The sequence below is a fragment of the Meriones unguiculatus genome, chromosome 8 (assembly GCF_030254825.1).
Source record: "Meriones unguiculatus strain TT.TT164.6M chromosome 8, Bangor_MerUng_6.1, whole genome shotgun sequence".
Classification (NCBI taxonomy): domain Eukaryota; kingdom Metazoa; phylum Chordata; class Mammalia; order Rodentia; family Muridae; genus Meriones; species Meriones unguiculatus.
Window position 1 is genome coordinate 81,770,471 of NC_083356.1, and position 23,575 is coordinate 81,794,045.

The 23,575-nt window shown below is 36.2% G+C and overlaps 1 protein-coding gene across 1 annotated transcript in view; it reads right to left on the reverse strand.

Moving 5' to 3' along the window:
- Lrp1b (LDL receptor related protein 1B) overlaps positions 1 to 23,575 on the reverse strand; it is a 2,037,254-nt gene that overhangs the window by 234,100 nt on the left and 1,779,579 nt on the right. Inside the window, exons 60-62 of the mRNA XM_060390094.1 lie at positions 22,742 to 22,941; positions 3,576 to 3,764; positions 2,642 to 2,790 (exon numbers count right to left, since the gene is read on the reverse strand). Coding sequence (XP_060246077.1) covers positions 2,642 to 2,790; positions 3,576 to 3,764; positions 22,742 to 22,941 — 538 coding nt within the window. The remainder of the gene's footprint in view (positions 1 to 2,641; positions 2,791 to 3,575; positions 3,765 to 22,741; positions 22,942 to 23,575) is intronic.

The window sequence follows — 23,575 nt, forward strand, 5'->3', positions numbered from 1 at the left end:
TAGTATCCCATTGTGTAAATGCACCACACTTTCTGTATCCATTCCTCAGTTAGGGACATCTAGGTTGTTTCCAGACTCTGGCTGTTATGAATAAAGCTGCTATGAATATAGTTGAGCAAACGTCCTTATTGAATGGTGGGACATCTTTTTGGGTATTTGCCTAGGAGTAGTATAGCTGGATCTTCAGGTAGCACTATTCCTAATTTTCTGAGAAAGCACCAGATTGATTTCCAAAGTGGTTGTACAAGGTTACACTCCCATCAACATTGGAGGAGGCTTCCTCTTTCTCCACAACCTCTTTAGCATGCATCATCCCTTGAGTGTTTCATCTTAGCCATTCTAATAGGTGTGAGGTGGAATCTCAGGGTCATTTTGATTTGCATTTCCCAGATGATTAAATGCAAATAGGTTTTGTTGATGGGTTGTTGGTTCCCTACTTCCACTGGTCCTGTCTGACTAGAAGGTGGTCACTTTAGTCATCATGTCCCTCCCTGTTAGAAGTCTCAGCTAGAGTCACACCCATGTCCTCCCAGTATCTTACCCTGTTGCAAGCCTCCAGCTTGAGGAAGAGATGTACCCCCTCAGTTTCCCTTCTTGTTCCCAACCCTCTCACCTCCCACCCTTGTTCACCTGATTCCCACCCTTGTTCCCTCCCCATCCATCTCCTGCCCAGTTCTCTCTCTTAATTCACTTCATCTCTCTATTCTATTTCCTCTTCTTAGTGACAATCCCACACCTTACTTTAGGCTCTCCTTGTGGTCCAAATATTACCCTCACTACAAGAAATGCAGGGAAGAAGAGGGAAGAGAGATTGAGGAAAAGTCTAACCAGTAATTGGCCCAAACTGAGACCCACCCCAGCCCCTGACACTAATAATGATACTCTGCTATGCAGGTAGACAGGAGCCGAATTTGACTGTCCTTTGGGAGGCTCCAGTCAGCAGTTGATCAAGACAGATGCTGGGACTAGCAGCCAAGCATGGGAGCTCCAGGGTCTTGGGGGAAAGATGGAAGGACCTGGAAATGACAGAAACCTTACAAAAAGATCAACAGAGAAAACTAACCCAGTCCCATGGGGGCTTTCAGAGACTGAGACATCATCCAAGGAGCAGGCATGGTCTGGACCTAGGCCCCCAGAACACAGCTAGCTGATGGGTAACTAGGTCTTTCTGTCTGGCCAGTGGAGGGGTTAGGAGTGGCTGTTTCTATCATGTACTTTATTGCCTGCTTTTGGAGCACTTTGCCCTGGCAGGGCTGCCTTGCCTGGCCTCAGGGGATGAAGATATGGTCAGTCTTGATGTGACTTGATATGTTGGTGAACTCGATATGGGTGGGGAGCTCCCCCTTTTGGGGGGAAAGATGGGAAGGGGAAGGGGAGAAAGGTGGGGAATGAGAGGAGAGGAGGGAGGGGACACCCATGTGATGTAACGTAAATACAAAAAGACAATAAAAATAAATTTGTAAAGTAAATACAAAAAGACAACAAAATAAATTTAAAATATTATAAATATATAATCATGACAAAAGGTAAAAACATAATCGTTAATGCATACATAATAACAGTGTTATCACATGGCTTCTCTTACTATGCTCTCCGGATTGCTCACCAGCACCTTCACAGGCTTTGGTCTTGGAGTTAAGAGCCACCAGAAATATGAGATAAACTTGCTTTCTTTATGAATTCATATGTTAGTGGAATTCTCTTACACAGCATCAGAAAATGACTTAAGAAAATTATCCCAATTATAAGATGAGAAAAGTAACACACCAAAAATTGAGGGAATAAGCCCAGATGTTTCCATAAGCTTGAATCGGAGCCAGAGGAATAGCCAGGAGAATGTCTGTCACTGAACCAATGCCTTTAACATCTACAAACTCTGACTTATTGTATGGTAAGTACAGCTGTGCCTTCAGAATAAGTTTTGTCTTTAAAGAAATATCTTTGAATTATTTAACAAGTTGATCTCAAATCAAATAAAGTGTTTACTCTTGTGTAACAAAGTGCAATTTTTAATGTCATATGACTACTTAACAAAATTTAATAAAAAGTAATAAAATCAACTCCACACACCTAATTATCATTATGTAGATATTTTTTCTGGAATAACTACATTGAGAATAAGCAAATTTTGATGGGTGTTTTTATAAATAAATTATTTTATTATATACTAATTAAAGCCAATCATTCTTTATTCAATTTACACTTTCTTTGCATTTGCAGGGTGGAATGATGAGGCCGGGTTGATTATCCAGAAGCTGACTTGATTGTTTAAACTCTATCCATCTTTAATATATCATTCTTTTATCACAATTCCTCTTGACTTGTTTAAAATGTCCTCTGATCTTGCACACAGGATTGGAGTCATAATTCTCTCTGAATCTTGGTAAAATTGGTTTTGTTTTCCTGATGTTTTCTTTCTAGCCTCTATTTGGTCTAATGCTGCAAGTCCTATTTTAAGCATTTGCATTAAATTGCTTTCCTCTTATTCTGTGACCCTCTGTGCAGTGCCTAGAATGATCACTCATTTCACTATACTTAATAACAAACAAAAAAATGACTTATGCTCATAAGCAAACTCAGCCTGATCCTTAATAACAACATGCACAAACAACCCAGGAGATGATTCCAGAACTCAACTCACCTGACTGGCTGTGCAGTTGGATAAACAAGTTCTATTATCAGCTGCGAGGTAGAAGTTGGTGGGACAGGCACAGGTGTGGGTCTTCCCAGGGCCTAAAAGGCACAAATGGCTGCAACCACCGTTATTTACGGTACAAAGATGTTTGGAGACTACAGATGAGAAAGAGACAGCAAAACAAAATTATCAAGACCAATAATGAAGTATGGCCTATCAGACTGAACTTTCAAGTATCATAATTTATAGTTGGATAGACCTTTGGATTTGAAGTTAGTAAAGTTATGAATATATTTTATAAATACTATTTACTCTCTTATTTCATTAATTTTAAATGCTTTCTACAAAACCAAGCATGTTAGTTAAAAATAATTGCTCATCAAAAAGTAAACAAAGACCAGAAGCATTTGGCATGAAGACATATATATGCTAAGAAATATAAATGTAAATAAAGCAATGAAACAATGAACCACATCAAAAAGCATAAAGTTTTGCCTTTTGGTACAGAAAGGCAATTAAAACTTTTTTTTTTCAACGAGAATCTTATGAAGCACGTTGGATATTTGCAATCTCGGAATCCCAAACTATTAAAATAGAATTCTTTCTAGCCAGCATTCTAATAACTAAGGACCTGTTAGCTCTACTATAATGAATTAGTTTAAGGGTATAATTTTTCACTTCTCTGATGACATGCATTGTTTCCAACTCAGTTTAACGGGATTTGAACGGATAAATCTTTTTGCTATTATTAAGCTTCGAATCTCACCATGCAATAGTAGCACTTGATATGAACTGGCTTCAGCATACAAAATAAAGCTAAGCAATAGGATCTGATCATTCCTATCAAGAATGAAATTACATTATATCTTGAAATAATGAAAACAATGAAATGTCACTGAAGATGTTGATGCATCATGGAAATCGCGGAAAGAATATTTACCATCAGGTTGTCTATAAGGATGATACACCTGGACGTCCGTGATGGCATGCCATGAGTTAATCAGTGAGAGTCTGTCTGCTCCCGAGGTTTTATGGACACGGCTGAGTGACTTGGTTTTCCCATCTGTCCAGTAGAGGTAGTCTTCAAACAAGGTTAGTGCAATCACCCCTGGAATATCTTGATTAGGGACTGTAACAGGAGATGGTAAGATTAATGTTCAGTCTTGGCAGACTGCCAGTTAAAATATTCAATACTGCATGGGCTGACAGATACTACTGCTACAAAAATTCTGAATAATTGCTATGACAACCTGTCCGGTTGGCAAGGTTCTTTATTACGGGTTAAGAGAAAGCAAGATCAGGCACCAGGGTTCACTATGCTCATATTTAGCTTGGCTTACCAACCGGGAAGAAAAATGAATGTGATCAAGCTCGGTGTCTGAGGAAGGCCGCTTTAGCAGAAACAAGTAGCGTTCAATATTTTAAAATTCAAAATGTGGAGATTGTGTGTGTGTGTGTGTGTGTGTGTGTTTCACATCCCTCAACCAGTAGCTTTTTACACTCTTTCTTAAGTTCATTGATTAGTTTTCTGCCACATAAAATGATTACATAACATTTCTAAGATGAAATGCATCTACTCTCTGAAAATAGAGTGCCATGAAACTACTGTAAGCATTTTAGTTTATTTAAGTTATTCAGATTTTTATGATTGATTTTACCTGAAGATGATCTAAGAGTGAAGGGAAAATATTTCAGATAACAAGTTATTATGACTATGATATCATTTGGCTGCTGTTTAAAACTAGTTTGTAATTATGACTTTCATTATAAGAAAGGATCTAAATATAAACACTGGGTGACCATCACAAATGTTGATTTTTTTTCATATAGGCCATACCAGAGTCCTAGTGGCAAATAAATGTAAAAATTTTTTGGTGCTGATTAGGTTCCTGTTTTTGTGATGAGGGATTGTTTTGTATGTGTTCAAATACTTCAGCACCAAAAATGATGTTAATATATTTTCAGTCTCTGATTTCTGAAAATTATAAAAAAATCAAGATCAAAAAATTTTCAGATATGTACAAACATTCTAATAATTTTGGCTATTAATTATTAAACGTTCTTAAGGGTAAGTTAGTTGGTACGATTGGCACAACTCCAGAAATACTTTCTTTTTCATTTATTAGATTTTAGTGACTGAAAATTAATGTTTGACATGTTCAATAGCAACTGACAAAACACGAAAATTTCCATATAATTTATCACTTTAAGGGAAATATAGGGCCTTGCTTTAAAGTGCAGGGTTGAATTGAGTTGGTAACAAAAAGAAAACATTTTAAAACTCTGATATATAGTGTTTTAGGATAAATCAAATGGAACCTGAGAATTTACTATGATTCAATCACAAAATAAAAGAAATCAGGTTAAACGGTTTAGTTTCAGCACTGAGGGATCTATCCAAAAATGCACCTGGACAAGATACTGTGTATATGAAGAAGGAAGAACTTGAGAAAAATTTAGAAACTTTACACATTTGAATCTTGATGTTAATTCCATATGTCCTTGGAACTTACCTCTCCCTGCACTCATATAGACACAGAACACGTCTCTAAATATGACGAGTACGATTGGGTAGAAGAATGAGAAGCACACAGCAATACAGAATCACATAAACAAATTACTTGCACAAACTAGTTTCATCTCTCTCTGCTTCAAAAATTCAATTCAAAAAGATAAAAATTATAATGGGTAACTCATGATGATAGACAGTAATTATGAGTCCTTGATAAGAATATGTAAGTTGTGAAACTTTAAATAAAATAAAGCTGCAGAATATTGTGAAGTGCTAGAAACATTCAATTTATATCTCTTCAGATTCAAAGCAACTAATTATATCATTAAATATGGGCGCAAAATTTAATCATCACTTTAAACTGCCAGTCTATTGAGATTCAGTTTATTTCTGTGCAAAGATGATGCTATTGGTCAACTAGCACCAGCTGGCATTTTGAAAGTGGCATAATCCTTCCCACTACTCAGGACTGTCACTTATCGACACTGCTAAGTACAGGAGTGCTTCAGAAACTAGCCTAAACTAACATTTCTTAGCACAACAGGCATCCCTCAGTCCTACATACAAGCAATATTGAGCACTGTAATACCGCAGTGGGGTATTGGTAATATTGCCAATACTCTATTGTAAAGTATCCCTTGCAATACTTGATTGGACAGAGAAGAGGTTGTCTAAATGAATGAGTAATCTCGCTGGTGTTTGAATCTGAATCACTTCCTCTGCTGCTAAGATCCAAACACTTCACCATCTCCGCACCACGTTTGAAATGATGGAGCTGACAGAGCAAGAAAACCAAAGGTTTTCTTAAGCTCATAAGCTCAGGCTGCAAGTCTGCTTGTTTAATAACCTGACCACACAGGGTTGTAATCATCTCCAGATGTGGGCAATTTGCTGGACAACCAATTAAGACTGACCATCATCAGAAATTTCAATTATTAAATAGTCACCATAAATTCATGGCCATCAGGGACTATGAAGTGGCTCAGCCCATAAAAGGTTCTTGCCAGTAAGCCTGACAAGCAGTGTTTGAATTTTGTGAACCCACATGTTGGAAGTGGAGACCCGTGGGGAGAGTCTACATGCACACGCAGTTGATAAAAGTTAAAAATCACTTAGTTCAGCAAAGCAAAATCTTATTTCCACCAGATGAAATATAGCTAAATGCACACCGAAAAGTCAGGTCAAAATGAAGAAAAGGGGTCCATATTCTTAAATTGTCTTTTTGTTTTAATTTCCTATTTGACAATGCAGAACAGAATTGGCACTGTTTGCTTTGTAAACAAACTCTAAGCCTCCCATTTGTTAAATGTACTTTCTTCTCAAACACCACCAAACACTACTGTTATGTACAGAGAAAAGGAAGCCAAAATTCCAACCTGTGTTTACATGGGAGAAACTGGTCTAATCTACCTGATACCATCTAGCTCATCTAGCTGGCCTTCTGTGGGACCAGGACATCTCCCATAGGGCCACAAATCACAACAGAAATCAAGAAAAAATACAGGAAATCAAGATGAATTACTCCTACACCAACTATTGTGAGGATTCACCTGTTGGATCTGGATCTCCCTAAGAAGGGCTAATTAAGTGTTTATTTATACTATGATGAACATAAATAAAATGTGTTTATTTTTCCATCAACATAGAAGACTTCAAACTATATTTATTACATAAAACATATTTGAATTAATTGCTTATTTCAACATAAGAAACTAGGCTGATTATAAATGAAGAAAATACTTCATGTATTAATTTTACTTTATACATATGTATGTACAGATGTATATATGCATATATATATTAAATATTAATGCATATAAATGGAAAAATATCTTTAACCACAATAAACATACACATACATACATTTACATATACATCAGAGTAACAAGAAATGGAATGGACAGTGGAATTGGACAAAAAATGGAAATGACAAACTGTCAACGGAGAATGTGAAGGTATAAAGAAACACTGAACTCTAACAAAGCAATGTGCAAGAATGTAGGGGCAAAAGTAGAAATATTTTTTCAAAATTATATATCTATCCTTTTAAACACAAATATAGTATGCATATATATATATAGAGAGAGAGAGAGAGAACTTTATGGCTTAATAAAAAGATATAATCAGAGAAGGAAATTTAAGGAATCATTTATTTGCAGGTATTCAACAGCCACAGAAAAAAACAGAAAAATAGAAATGAAGATGGACTGTAGCTCACTGTGTGATTAATATGCGTTTAAAGGCAATTCTAAAGTGCTTACTGCAGTTAAGTTTCTGTTCTGTACAGTGGCCTTGTCTGTTGAAGCGTTTCCAATATTTTGTTCCAACACTAGGCTTCTAATTCTCTTTTCGTTGGCTGTCTCTTTCAGAAAAATATAATTGATATTTGGCAAAAAAAATTATCAAAATAATGCTCACTTTGTAGTTTTCTCTGTCAGTTAATTTGAAGAATATACTGTCCTTATCCATAGTTATATTACATTACATCAAAGAGGTAAATGAAAAGGTGGCACCAAATTGTATTTCTGTCTTTGATGCAGCCTTGCTTCTTGGGACACTCTGTCATGATATCTTAGACTACTAAATTCTGGATAGCATCCAACAGGCTAAACAAGTGTGTTTTTTAATAACAACATCCAAGTTCCATATTTGTTTTGTTTTATTTTTATTATTAGTTACACTTTATTAACTCTGTATCCCAGCTGTATCCCGCTCCCTTATTCCCTCCCAATCCCACACTCCCTCCCTGGTCTCCTCCCTGCCCCCTTCCAAGTCCACTGCTTGGGGAGGACCTCCTCCCCTTTCATCTGACCCTGGTTTATCAGGTATCTTCAGGGCTGGCTGCAATGTCCTCCTCTGTGGCCTAGCAGGACTGCTCCCTCGGGGTGTGGGGAGGTCAAAGAGCCTGCCATTGAGTTAATGTCAGATTTCTGCCTTGAGTTTGATTATAAAGAAACAAAAAGTATAAAAAATGTTTGCTTTTGAAAAATAGTGTTATAGAATGTACATTGAGATGCTGGCATAATCAGCGTGATCTGCTGCACCATGCCATGTGGACATTCCATTACTGCTGTTCTGATTAGCCTCTTATTTCTCCTGTAAGATCGACTTTCTATATTCACATACTATTTTATTATTTATTTATTCATTAGTGTGTGGGGGGGAATGGTGAATGTGCCCCCACATGTCTTTATTGCATCTGTGTGAATGCATGAGGAGGCCACAGGACAATGTTGGTGCTTTCCATCTATTACTTTCCACCTTAGTTTTGAGACTGGTTCTCTCACTAAACTGAAGCTCATTGTTTACCAAGGATGGTTGGGTGGAGAGCGTCAACCTCCATCTTTCCAACTGCTTAATCCTGGTGTTACCGGTACTAAGTTCGTGTTGGGGATTTTTTCTCAAGTCTTACTGCCTTATTATCCCTAAATTCTATTTTAAGATTTTATTTATACCTATATGGCAATTTGAATGAGATTCCCTCATCGGCTCATATATTTGAATGCTTGGCTTTCAGTTGGAGAACTATTTGGGAATTATTTAGGAGGTGTGGCTTACTGAATGAGGTGGGTTATTAAGGATGGGGTTGGGATTTCAAAAGGCCGCTGCCATTTCCAATTAGTTCTCTTTCTTTCTGTCTCCTGCTCGTGGATCAGATGTAAGTTCTCAGCTATTGTTCCAGTGCCCTGACTTCCTGTCTATTGCCATGTCCCCTCCAGGACAGTCATGGATCCGAACCTCTGGACCTGTGAGTTCCAATGTTTTTTTTTTATAAGTTTGCTTATGACATGATGAATGCTAACCATAAAAATCAACCAGGACAACTCACAGCCTCTGTAATTTATTAGGTAGAAATGGTTATATAGCATTTATCAGCATTTTTTATTAATTAATTTATTTGTTCATTCTACATCCTGATGACTACCTCAGTGCCTACTCTTCTCCCTTCCCACCCCCGACCCCAGCATACCAAATCATGCTGGTACACCATCCAGTCACATCATGACTAAGTGCCTCCTCCTTCACTGAGGCAAAACAAGGCAACCCTGCTAGAATAATGGGATCTAGATGGAGGAAGCAGAGTCCAAGTCAGAAACAGCCCCCACTCTCATTGTTAGGGGACCCACTTGAGGACCAAGCAGACTATTAGATCCATATGTGTAGCTTTGAATGTGTAGCACATTCATACACATGTGCTTCGCTTGGTGGCTCAGGCTCTCTGAACTCCCGTGGGCCCAGGTTAGTTGGCTATGTAGAGAGGATAATCATCAGATTATGCAGTTGCTTTTAAAATTGAATCAAATGAAGGGAGAACTACAGATTATATCTGATTTCTATTATTATTGTATGTGTTATGGCTTATGCATTTGTTGATTATGCTTTGTGTATTATTTAGAAATACCTTAATAAAATTATCTGTTAAGGTTAATCTGCCCCCCTCTTTCATAAGTTAATGCAATTGAAACATTAATCTCCTCATACTGTAATGGTGACAAACCTTTCAAATTGAACCTAAACACTATATAACAAGACTCTTCCATTGCCATATCCCCAATGCCATCAACATTAGAGCATGCACCTCTTTACATGAAACACTGTACAAAAACTTTAGCTTTTCCCTAGAGTTTAACCTATGCCATTTCTTTTACAATACACGGCATTCTTGAGGCAAACACAAGAAATTTTAACAAAGGCACTGTCTACACTGAAGTGAACACAAATATGGTAGAGATTTTTTCTTTTTTATTAATTAATTTTTCTATTAATTATACTTCATTCACTTTGATTCACAGCCATAGCCCCCATCCTCATCCTCTCCCAATCCTAACCTCCTTCCTTCATCTCTTCCCGTGCTCCTCCTCCCAAGTCCATTGACAGGGGAGATCCTCCTTCCCTTCTATCAGATCCTAGCCTATGAGGTCTCACCAAGACTGGCTGCATTGTCTTTCTCTGTGGCCTGGTAAGGCTGCTTGCCCCTCAAGGGGGAGGTGATCAAAGAGCCAGCCACTGAGTTTATGTCAGAGACAGCCCCTGTTTCCATTACTAGAGAACCCACTTTGATACAGAGCTGCCATGGGCTACATCTGTGCATGGAGTCTAGCTTATTTCCATGCATGGTCCTTGGTTGGAGTATCAGTCTCAGAAAAGACCCCTGTGCCCAGATTTTTCAGTGTTGTTGCTCTCCTTGTAGAAATCCTATCCCCTCCAGGTATTTCTATCTCTGCCTTCTTTCATAAGATTCCATACACTCTGCCCAAAATTTGGCTATGAGTCTCACCATCTGCTTTGATCCTGCTGGGTGGAGTTTTCCACAGACCCTCTGTGGTAGGCTCCTGTTCTGTTCCCTGTTTTCTCCCTCTTTTTGTCCATCCTCTTTACCTTTCTGAATGAGGATTGAGTATCTTAGCCAGAGTCCTCCTTCTTGATTAGTTTCTTTAGGTGTACAGATTTTAGTATGTTTAACCTATATTATATGTCTAATATCCACTTATGAGTGAGTATATACCCTGTGTGTCTTTCTGATTCTGTGATATCTCACTCAGGATGATCTTTTCCAATTCCCACCATTTGCCTGCAAATTCATGTTTTCCTTGTTTTTAAATACTGAGTAGTATTCCACTGTGTAAATGTACCACAATTTCTGTATCCGTTCCTAAGTTGGGGGACATCTGGGTTGTTTCCAGATTATGGCTATTATGAATAAAGCTGCTACGAACATGATTGAGCAAATGTCCTCATTGTATGCTTGATCATATTTTGGATAAATGTCTAGGAGCTGTATAGCTGGATCTTGAGGTAGCACTATTCCTAATTCTCTGAGAAAGCATCAAATTGATTTTCAAAGTGGTTGTACAAGTTTACATTTCCACTAGCAAAGGCGGAGGGCTCCCCTTTCTCCACATCCTTTCCAGCATGTATTGTGACTTAAGTTTTTGATCTTAGCCATTCTGATGGGTGTAAGGTGAAATCTCAGAGTCGTTTTGATTTGCATTTCCCTGATGACTAAGCACATTGAACATGTTTAAGTGTTTATCTGCCATTCCATATTACTCTATTGAGAATTCTGTTTAGCTCTGTACCCCATTTTTTTAATTGGATTGCTTGATTTATTGCCTTTTAACTTCTTCTGTTCTTTATATTTTCTGGATATCAGCCCACTGTCAGATATAGAGTTGAAGATCTTTTCCCAATCTGTAGGCTGTCATTTTGTTCTGATGACAGTGTCCTCTGCTTTACAGAAGCTTTTCAGTTTCATGAGGTCCCATTTATTGATTGTTGCTCTTAGAGCCTGTGCTGTTGGTGTTCTGTCCAGGAAGTTGTCTCCTGTACCAATGAGCTCAAAGCTCTTCCCCACTTTTTCTTCTAACAGGTTTAGTGTGTCTGGTTTTATGTTGAGGTCTTCGATCCACTTGAACTTTAATTTTGTGCAGGGTGATAAATATGAAGCTATTTACATTTTTCTACATGTAGATATCCAATTAGACCAGCACCATTTGTTGAGGATGCTGTCTTTTTTCCATTATATGGTTTTGCTGTTTTTGTAAAAAAATCAAGTATCCATTGGTGTGTGGGTTTATTTCTGGGTTTTCTATTCAATTCCATTGATCCACCATTTTATTTCTATACCAGTACCATGTTGTTTTTATTACTATTGCTCTGTGGTACAGCTTGAGATCAAGGATAGGGATACCTCAAGACGATTTATTGTTGTACCTAAACACTCTACAAGACTCTTCCTCCAGATGATCTATTGTTGTACCTAAACACTATACAACAAGACTCATCCATTGCCATATTTCCAATACCATCAACATACAACATGTGCCTCTGTATATGAAATACTGTACAAAAAATGTAGCTTTTCTTCTGGAGTTTAACCTATACCATTTCTTTTACAATAGATAGCATTCTTGAGGCAGACACAGGAAATTTTAACAAAGGCACTGTCTACACTGAAATGGACATGAATGAGGTAAAGATTTTTTTTTCTTAATATCTCTAACCAGAGTTTGTTAAAAAACACAGCTGAGAAAGAATGTGCTACCCAAAAAGAGGAGTGCCCACTATTAGATGAACTTGGCATGGGGGGAGAAAGAAGGAACAAGCCTTTCAGACTTTTCTCTTGTACACCATCACATATTCTGTCAATGCTCCATGAAGCATATTAACATCATGGTAATGTAATTAAGGTGACAGCCTTCCAGAGGTAGGCAAGAGCAAATCCTCACATGTAGGAAAATTAGAGCCCTCCAATTAGTATCTCATGTTTCCTATGTTATCCAGTGTATCCCTTTCTGGGTCAAAACCCACCTGTAGCCTTGGCAAACATTCCAACAGCTCAGCCAGACTCAAACAATAATTTTCAAAAGAGAATATCACTAGTGCCATATTCTAAAATTCTCCAAAATAACCATTTTCCTTATTATGTTTCTAGAAAGGAACAAACACAGGAATGAAGATAAGGTGTGAATTAAAGCTTAGGATGACAGCCAAAATGAATGAAATGAGTAAGAAAATAGTGAGCATTAGAAGGCATTAAGTGAGATTGAACAGGATGAGGAAAACTCACAGGTTTGGGAAAGAGATGCTAGAATTAGATGTGGGGGAAAAGAGGTTTGTCATGCAAGAGAAAACAAAATATTCATGACAATGGCCAATCGGTTGAAGGATCATGCTCCCCAGTTCATTAAGATTAACAAAGAGTCAGAGGTGGAAAAAATGTCCAGGGTATACAAATCTTCAGAGAAGGAGGGGAGAGGAAGTAATAGATAGTACCACGAAACAAAACAGCCCTGATGCAAAGTAAGCTCAGTGGCAGAATATCTCTTTGTCACTATCATGCCCCCTTAGGAGCTGTTGAATAATCTTTTTTAAAGACAATTTTATCCACAAAGCCTATGAAATATGTATTCATTATTCTCCCTAATAAACATTTTCCTTGCCTTTTACACAATCTTGCTTAATGTTAAGTAATACTGCTACATAATAAATATCAAATAAATTAATCCAAAATCTATTCTAAAACATTACAAGCCTTAAGAAATTCCAGGAACAATGAAGCTAAACAATGCTTCTATATATTGGAAAATTGAAAAGCTATCTATCCACTAAACAGACATACAATGTTTCTTCAGTGAGGTCATTTTGTAACCAAGAACAAACTTATTGATTCAGCACATGTCATAGAACAAAGGCCTGGCATTCTAGTATAGGAGGCTGTCTTTGAACACTCTTCTAATAAAATTCCAGTTACCATCTTAGTGCAGTAACCTATACTGGAACATTACATGTTTAAACTTTTGTAATGTATCTAATTTATAATATGTATAGAAACTGATGTTATATTCAGAGATCTTTTAAATTAAGTAATTATTAAGAGGTGGAATGGATTTGTGGTACATCTTTATCTAGCATTTCTTGTATCACTTTCATCTACTTTCTCAGGTAATATAGATTCCTGACATACATTAGGAATATTGCTTATATAAAACTTAATGCATTTTTCTTTTTATCCGTTTTTAAATTATCATGTTTTAGCATATTATATCATGTTTTAAATTATCATATGAGTCAGATATCACCTTTTCAGTAATTCAAAGTCTAAAAACAAATTCTGCTAATAAATGTGAAGGTTTCTACAGTGCTATGAATGAGACTGTAAAAATTATAGTGTTTTAATTTTTAAAATAGGCTTTCCCTGAATGGATCTTCCCATGATAATCTCTGATAAACCAAAGTAACATGTGCAAAGTAAAATGCACATTCAAGCATTTCTGAAATATTCTGGACCTTTCTAGTGATGCAAACTTACAGAGGCAATAGGAAAAAAATTTTTTCAACCTATCAGTACATTTAAAAGCTATGACATTCTACATGCATATATATTAGGAATATATTTTTAAGATTTTATTTTTTTGCATATTTTCTGCATGCATGCATGTGTACCACATATGTGCCTGGTGTCTGTGTAGGACACAAAAGTATGTTAGATCCTTTTTAACTGTTGTTACAGATCAGATGATGATGAGTCCCTACAAGACTCCTGGGAACTAAACCTGGTCCTTTCCAAGATCAACAAGTACTCTTGCTTCTAAGTGATCTTATCTGCCACTAAAGTATATCTTAAGAAAATATTTTAAAATATTAAGCATTTAATCACTGGACGGTATTGTGTGCCTATTTCCCCCAAATTGAAGAAGTCTCTCCAAGACAGAAGTGGGGAAGTACAATTCAGAGTGGTAAAGAAACTAACATGCCCAGGAATCTCAGAAAACTACGATTTACTACTCTCATCACCCGGGCTATAACAGCAGTAAACTACTCTTTCCAGAGAAGGAGCTCTGCCTTTAATGGATGTTGTCCACTGATGGTCTTTTAATACTGACATTCCATGGGAGGGGGGAGGGGAGGAGGGAGAGAGAGGGGGGAGAAAGAGAGAGAGAGAGAGAATTGCCTGCACACCTCATTGCAGTGGGAATTCCCTGACTTCCCTGACACCAATATGATTCTGTGTGACCAGAACTGAGAAAATGATATATAGGACACAGTTTGGCCAATATTGCTTAAATATTCATACTTCTTGCCCATTTCTCTAAGGGACTTCAGAGTCAATGTCAATATCATAGATGGCACTCCTGATAAATCATGGCCAAATGAACAATAAATTCACTTGCTGCCTTCATCTTCGCTCTTTACACTTGATTGCTGGGGTTAGTGGTCACATCCATCTGCCAGAATTCCCATTATCAGGCATCTGATTTAGAATTCCAATAGCAAAATTGTGAACATGCTTCTGAAATAAAAACAGAAAAGAAGTGCAATACACAAGCATTTCCCGATGTGTCCCGGGTTGTCCTGGTGGGAAAGCTGAAGTAAGGAGATAATTGATTTAAAAACAATAAAAAGAACAAACAAAAAGGCCCCTGTGTTAAGGATGTGCTTCTGTGGTTAGGAGTGCTTGCCTCACTAGCACAAGGACCTCACTTTGATCCCCAGCAGCAGACAATAGACAAGTGTCACTGTGTGAGTTTAGAACTCCTTTAATGGGAGAGAGGTGGAACTAGGAGGATCCGTATAGTCTACTGGCCATGTTTATAGAAGAATCAGCAATCTCTAAGAGACCCACATCTCAAAATACTAAACAAAAATGATAGCAGAAGACACAAATATCGAACTATTGCCTGCACACACACACACCCTCATTCACCCTTACACACATTAATGCACACACAGGTATTAGATTTACTGAACTTTTGCAAAACAAATTAATTAAAAACAATATACCTTTGTTTTAACCTCAGCTAAATTTCAAACAAGAAAGACTCTGATGTCCTAGTCTACAAATAGGAGCCTTGAAGAGCTTGTGGCCATAGGACCTCTGGACATACCTGTTGTTTCCTGGCTTATATCTGAGAGAATGGTGTTTTTGAAAATGACCAAGAACTCAAATAAAAATAGTGCTTAAAATTCTTATACTTCAAGTGTATGGGTAATGTGTGATGTTTGTAATAAAACAAAATCATTTGTTGGAACTCACATACAGCTTAACAAAGTATGTCCTATTCAAAGCCCCAAACTCAAAGGCATGATTGATACTGCAGTTCTGAAAAGTTTTATAAATGACAGTTAATTTCAATTCATTTTAGTGGTTCAGAAATATTTTATATTAACTGAACTGTATTTTGCTTTCTGTCATTAATTTTTATTACACTATAAACAGAAGAACATTTTGTGAAGCCTCAACTTTGCAGTGGACTGTAATTAAAGGACTACGTTTTTTCAAAAGTGCTAAAATACAGTGTCATATCATGAACAAAAGATTCTAGAACTATTATTTAATAGTAAGGGTTGTTATTACACTGCTTTCCCTTCATGCTAAATTTTTTAAAATATATAAATTTTCCATAAGCTTTAAGGCAATTATATATTGATATAACCATCTCTTTCTTTGGTGATGTGATTTTAACCTTTATATAAAGACTCAATATATTTTATGTTATTTCCCTAGTAACATGCTGACACTACGATTACTTTTTTTTTCAGTGTATGAATCTACCCCTATATGGGGTATGGTCTGGATTTTTAACTTACAGAGAACAGGCCCATCAAAATAAACTAGAGAGCTATAAAACAACTTCAGGACTTACTTAGGGTGTGACTCAACCTTGGGTTTAATGAAAGCTGGATAATGAGGATCCTCAGTATAGGACATAACATTAAAGGAACAGGAAGAGTCAACATAATTGCTTAGAATTCTTTAGTTTATCCACTACATACAGAGCCATTCATTGATGAACTATAGTTTGTAATTACAAACATGGTTATTCACAGAAATAGGTAAATTAGTATAAATTCCAAAATGTGGTTAAAATATGTGCACAACAATCATATCTACACAAGATTAAAGCACTTGGAAACAAGCTGAAAAGTAGAGAAAACTACTAAAATGAACAAAATCTCAATATCAGAAATACCTTCTCATCAATCATGGTTTTGTTATTACACGGTATATTCAGTCTTTTCTTTGGCAAAACACCATCTTCCTAATATATCTTCAAGGAAACAATTAATAGAAAATGGGAACTAAATCTGAATTTATGGTTTCTTGATAGAGTAGTTAGAATGGACTTTTCTTCTCTATGTAATTTTCTGGTATTTAATTTTATCTTCATTAGTGGAAATAGAATCTTGTTTAGGTGTATACCCAGTCATTTCTGATTTTCCTCTTTGGATACTTTAGTTATCTGATTTTAGTAATAAGAAATCCAGGGAAAGTCAAAAGAGTTCATATGCTGTGAAAGAAATTTCCAAGTAAGATTTCCAAGTTTGTGTGGACACAGGAGACACAGCTACTTTGGAAATAACAAACTATAACATCAAACTCCCCTGACAGAACAGGATGTTATGGTATCAGTGAGATGAGTGATGTTCTCCAGTTGTAAGCCAGGAATACGGTTGTCTTATGTAACCCTACTAAATACTAGCCTTTGGGAACTAGTCACGTTTTAAAGACCCTAGGCTCCTGAGTGGGATTAGTGTTCCTGCAAAAGGGGCCTCGGAGAGTTTCCTCCATCTTCCCTTATGAAGCAGAACATTCCAAAGGTGTCAGATACGCCAGCATTTCTATCTTGAGTTTCACCAGTCTACAGACTGTAAAGGAAAAGTTAGTGTTGTTTATAAAATGCTACATAGAGAAGAATTTGTTCCAGAAGACTAAGGTACTTGTTCTCAACCTTCCCAATGCCACCACCCTTTAATACAGTTCCTCAAGGTGCGATGACCCCCTACCATAAAATTACTCTGTGCCACTTCACAACTGTAACTTTGCAATTGTTAGTTATCAATTGCAATATGCAATCAATTGCATATCAGTCTGATATGCTGATATGCTGGATATGCGATCACTGTGAATGTTCATTCGAAAGGCTCAAGACGCAGGGGTTGAATATCCTTGAATTAAGGGAGTACTTTTTTTTTTGATATTTAAGTCTATTTTTTTTCTTTTTTTGTCACTTTTTTTATTTTATTATTATTTTTTTATCAGTTACATTTTATTAACTCTGTATCCCAGCCGTGTCCCATCCCTCATTCCCTCCCAGTCCCTCCCTCCCTCCTCTCCACCGTGCCCCCCACCCCCGAAGGGAGGAGCAGTCCTGTTAGGCCACAGAGGAAGGCTTTGCAGCCAGTCCTGAAGATACCTGATAAAACAGGATCAGATGAATGGGGAGGAGGTCCCCCCTATCAGTGGACTTGGAAAGGGAGTACTTTCTATTTTAAGTAACATTGTTATTCTTTCCCCTCCACTAAAGAAGTGAACAAACCCCGGATTTGATGAGATGTAAACTTGGGTGGAGTTATGCTCTTTGTGTTAGCAAGCATAGACTTTGCTGTGCTTGCATGTTTATTGTATATTCAGAAATCTCCCATTTAAATTGGCTCAAAAGAATAGACATGTTTTTATCTATGTGTACACTTATATACATTGTGTTCCTTGATAAAAGAGGGTATGATAAGCAGGTATCAATTTTCTTTATCATTTTAACATGGGAAAGCCGTGGAAGAGTGAGAAGCGCTGAAGCTTTGGAACTAGGCACATCTGTTATAGCCGAGTTTCGTAATTATGAGTTATGTGACTTTGGACTAACTATTTAATCTCTGAAGTAACTTCATTGATGTAAAATGGATTTCTCGGCACTTGTTGGAGTGATGATAGAAGCGTCACATTCTTGAACACAGGAGGACTGAAATGAATGGATGTATTTACAATAAATGGATTTGGTGCTTCGATTCCCTGTGAAAAGTTTAGAACATGACCACTCAAAGCCAGATAAAGATATAAATATATTTAAAGTTATCTAATACAACACAATGCTTAAGATTTGTATTTTTAAAAAATATTAAGTGTGGTACTCAGAGTAAGGTACTTATGGATTAAGAACATTTTAGAATTCTAGAAGAATCCTATGCTAAGTTTTGGTAAGTTTTCCGTGCTACCGTTTATCTCTCATCAAAACAGAGGTTTGTGATTCAGTATGCTCACTTTGGTGTATTTAATTCTTGAAAAGTGAATAAATGTATGGAAATACAATAGTTGGAATACAGAGGGCTACTTTCTCCTGAGTAACTGAATAACAATATCTAATGTGTAACCAGTATGTACGACCCTAATCTTTCCACTGTAAAGTTTGCTAATTTATCCTCTTTGCCTGATGAGTTAGTATTGAGTATGACACTGTATCTCCTTCCCCCTAGCTACAATCTCAAGCCTTTTCTCTGAAATATTTTAACAGTGTTTAAATTGTTTGCCCTTGAAGGGTCATTCATTCTCCATGCTACTGTCAAAACTAATAACAGCGTTCTATAAACTAAACACCCAATGTCTCCCTGTGACCTAAAGGATGGCTACCAAATTACAAAGTATATAATGCTTGTCAAAATATGACACCAATTTGTTCTTGTTCATCTGAGTCAAATTATCTACATTTTCTATCCCTTTCAGTCATAGAAAAATCATATAAAAAGCCACAGTGTCTCAAGATTCTTTTATATTTGGCACATGCTGTTCCCTCTGTATGGAGAATGTTCCATAATTCCCCATATATAAAAGCTGCTAAAGCCTCTCAGAACCAAGAGTTGTCTGAACTGCAAAGCTTTCACTATACTTTTTCCATTTCTACAATAAAAAACCTTTATCTACAAATGATTTTGTTCCCGCTAAACTTTGATTTGAACAGAGGGACATTTTTCTAAATTCCAAAATTTAGAATAATGCATCTCACAAAGGTCCAATGATTGTTTGTGGAATGAGTGAATGATTTAGAAGTAATCTGAAAAGCACTTTATATGAATCAATGAACATGTAATCTTGGATAGACTAATCTAAGATTATTATGGCATGTTACTACGTTGAATTATACTATTATTTTAACCTGTGCTACATTATAAAAATAATATTATAAACACACTGTATTATATGTTTAGGTGAGCTGAGACAGAGTGTGTGTGTGTGTTGTAGATCAAGGAAATGAGCACATGACTAAACTTGACTAAGCATTAATACTTCCAGGCCAGCATGTTGAGTAGTATATTGCAAATTCTTATGAAATATTATTTCAGGATCCAAGGAATGTTGGATGGGGTAAAGGATCTAAGTAGGGACAAGTGCAGAATGTCAAGTGAACATGGCTGGGCATGTGTACCTCGGGTATATGCTGTATCGTTTTGTGTTTTATTCAAGGCACAGAAATCAGTAACCTCAGAGTTTTGGGGGGGAAAATTTTGTGGAGATACAGTGCAGTTGATAGAATGCTTGCTTAGTGTGCCCAAGGCCCCAGCACCATACAAACCCAACACGTTGCTGTCTTATGACAGTAGTCTGCTAATAGAGACACTAACATCTGTAGTTCAAGGTTCTCCTCAGCCACCTAACAAGTATGAGTACAAAGTGGGATCATGAAACCCCATCTCAAACATAATTAAACACATACAAATAATGAATGATTCACTTATGAACGATTTTGTGGTTAAGAAGGATCAAATAGATTTTAAAACATGGACTGCAATATAAGGATTAATATTCCTCATTATTAAAAGTTGGTTTAATAAAGAAACTCATGTTTTTACCCCTCTCACATTTCTTTTTTGGATTAACATGCCTGACCTGATGAGCTTGGCTTCCTATTTTAACCACGTAAATGAATAAGAATAATAAAGATGGTCATGATAAAAGAAAGGACAGTTAGAGAAAAATGTCACTCAAACTCAAAAAGAAGTATCATATTATGGATGTAGTCAATATTTTCTAATAGATCTATTAGTATTTTACCTATAAATATTTAATGTACCAATATCTACAGTTCAGATTATGAACAGGCAAACATTTTATACTGCAATATATTTTTAATATATACCAACAAAAATGTTTTTGTGCATTTTACTATGCAGTAAATCTTAATACAGATTAATAAACTTACAGGAGTCTAGTACATTTTATGGATTAAAAATGTAGGCTCAGCATTCACAGGGAGAGATAAAACTTTGAATTATGCCAATTTATGACTACAAGAAACTTGTTTTTAGATCCTTTGGTTGGAGAGAACATTTGAAAGCTAAGCATATTTGTGATTTGTTTTGTTATGATCAAATTTTAAAAATATATTTAAATGATTGTCTACTCTAATTGCATCCCAGTGGGGTTTCTTAAAGTTCATAGTTGGACTCTCAACAATTAATTAAGTGTATATACAGATGCTCATCTAATCACTGTGTTCTGTTATAGGAGCAACTCTGACAACTTCTCAGCATTCCTTGTTAGAAAGCTGAAACTGTTTAAACATCAGCATAGAGGTCATTAGGCCAAATTAGTGATGCTTTAGGTATTTTTTTGTATATATATATTTGATTCTCGTGGCTCCACTCTTCTGAGGCCCTCATGTCTCACCTGACAAGTATCAAACTTCTTCATTTTTTCCTTTCTGTTTTTATTTTTACTTTCCTCTTGAACTCTGCCCTAAGCTTAAAAGACAGAGGAAAAAAGGAAAAAAAAAACATACTAAATTATACTGCACCAAGGGATTGTGTCCTGCGCACCACTTGTATTTGAGATGTTTAAAAATCTAAATAGGAAATAACTAAAATGATGTTAATTTATGAAAAAAATCAGGAAAATTTCAATTTATTTCTTTACTCAATGAAAAACATATTTAGATTCATTTCGAACATTTAGAGAGTTTACATCAATATTTGTAGTTTGGTATATCTGTATAATGTTTTCCCTCATTTCTCTCATTTACTGAGGTTTTACCTATTAAATACCTACCTCTTTTTAATTCTTTCATTTTCATCTATTTTACTTAATATTCAATTTTCTGCTCCTAGCTTCCACTTAAAACATTAAACAGATTCCTTTACCTATTTGGTATAATTTTGAAACTGATGCATTATAGAAAGTAAAAACAATGATGTATTGAATTTTATATTTTGAATTACATATATGTGCGCTATTGAATGTTATTCTTTTTTAATTTTATTTTTATATTAATTACAGGTTGTTTACATTGTATCCCAGCTGTAGCCCTTCCCTCATTCCCTCACAATCCCATCCTCCCTCCCTCATCTCCTCCCTGCCCCTCTCTAAGTCCCTTGATAGGGGAGGTCCTCCTCCCCTTCCATCTGACCCTAGCTTATCAGGTCTCACTAGGACTGGCTGCAATGTCTTCCTCAGTGGAATAGCAAGGCTCCTCCTCCCTGGGGTGGGGGAGCTGTCAAAGAACCAGCCACTGAGTTCGTGTCAGAGACAGTCCCTGTTCCCCTTACTAGGTTAACCCACTTGGATGCTGAGCTGCGATGGGCTACATCTGAGCAGGGGATCTAGGTTATATCCATGCATGGTCCTTGGTTGTAGAATTAGTCTCATAGAAGACCTCTGTGCCCAGGTATATTTGGTCCTTGTGGTGCTCCCAACCTCTCCAGGTCTTAGTAACACCCTCTTCTTTCATATGATTCCCTGCACTCTGCCCAAGGTTTGGTTATGAGTCTTAGTATCTGTTTTGATACACTCTAGGTAGAATCTTTCAGAGGCCATCTATGGTACGTTCCTGTCCTGTTTCTTGATTTTTCCTACTTCCAATGTCCATCCCATTTGTCTTTCTCAGTGGGATTGATCAACTTACCCCGGAACCGCCTTCTTGTTTAGCTTTTCTTATGTGAAAGCTATTTATTGATGCTGTAATATATAACTGTACACTTAATTATATGCTAACTTTATCTTGAAATATCACTTTACTATTTAAAATTTTACTTACTTTCAACTTTTAAGGAAAACTAAAATTTGACATGACTACCATAAAAACTCACATTTCCAATCTAGTATCTTTCTATTCCAACTCAGCTAGGAAACATGTATATATTATTTTTTGAAAGCCGTAATCCATTTGTCTATTTAGAAAAGTACAATTAAAGCAAAATGATACTTTCAAATTTATACATACATATATATAGTAATCATCAATTAATAAATGCATTTGATGAAAAAATATTGAAATTAGTATTTTCTGCACTTGCAAATACTGACTTGTTTATATTGTTGGACCAACCTTTGTGTCTATGAGACCCATCCATGTTGCTAAATTCAATATGATTTTCATCAGCCCAGTAGAGTCTATGGTTGACATAATCTATTGTCAGTGCCATCGGTCTAGAAATCTTGGTTTCTATGACAACACTCTGATTGGTTCCATCCATTCCAACACGGCCAATGTGAGGATACTCACAGCAGTCAATCCAGTACAAATTCCTAGGAAAGAAAATCAATAGCCACTTCATTGACAGAACTGCTAGAGTAAAACATTACACAATATTTTCCTTTTCATTTCATTGTCCCCAAATTAATTCTTAATATATCTCTGAACTGTGGTTCTCATGGCAGACATCAGTGCAAACTTTTTTCTTGCTGTTTTTTTGTTTTACAAATTAAACATATATTACTGTTTGTGATTTATTCAACATTAAACATATGTTCTTGTTAGTATACAAAAACATAGATAATGATATTTTTATACTTGCACACTTTAATATGCATAAAATTAATATATATAACATGTGAAAGGTGTCAATACTGTTAGAAGAATAAAACAACCAATTCTTTTTTCACCCATTTATCTACCATCTATCTACTGTTAATTTTGACTTCTTCTTCATTTAAACTATAAAAATCATTTCACTGATTTGAATAAACATCATTGATAATCACAAATAAGCTACATGTTACTGAAAAATTATGCTGCATTTAAGCTAATTTTACTTAAGTCAGAAAACCCATCATCAAAGAGTTGTCCATAGATCCTATAAGTCTTTTTCTTATCAAATATGAAGTTTATTAATCTATTCTGTTTTTCTAGCTCTTCTCATCTTCTGAGTGGACCCCTTAT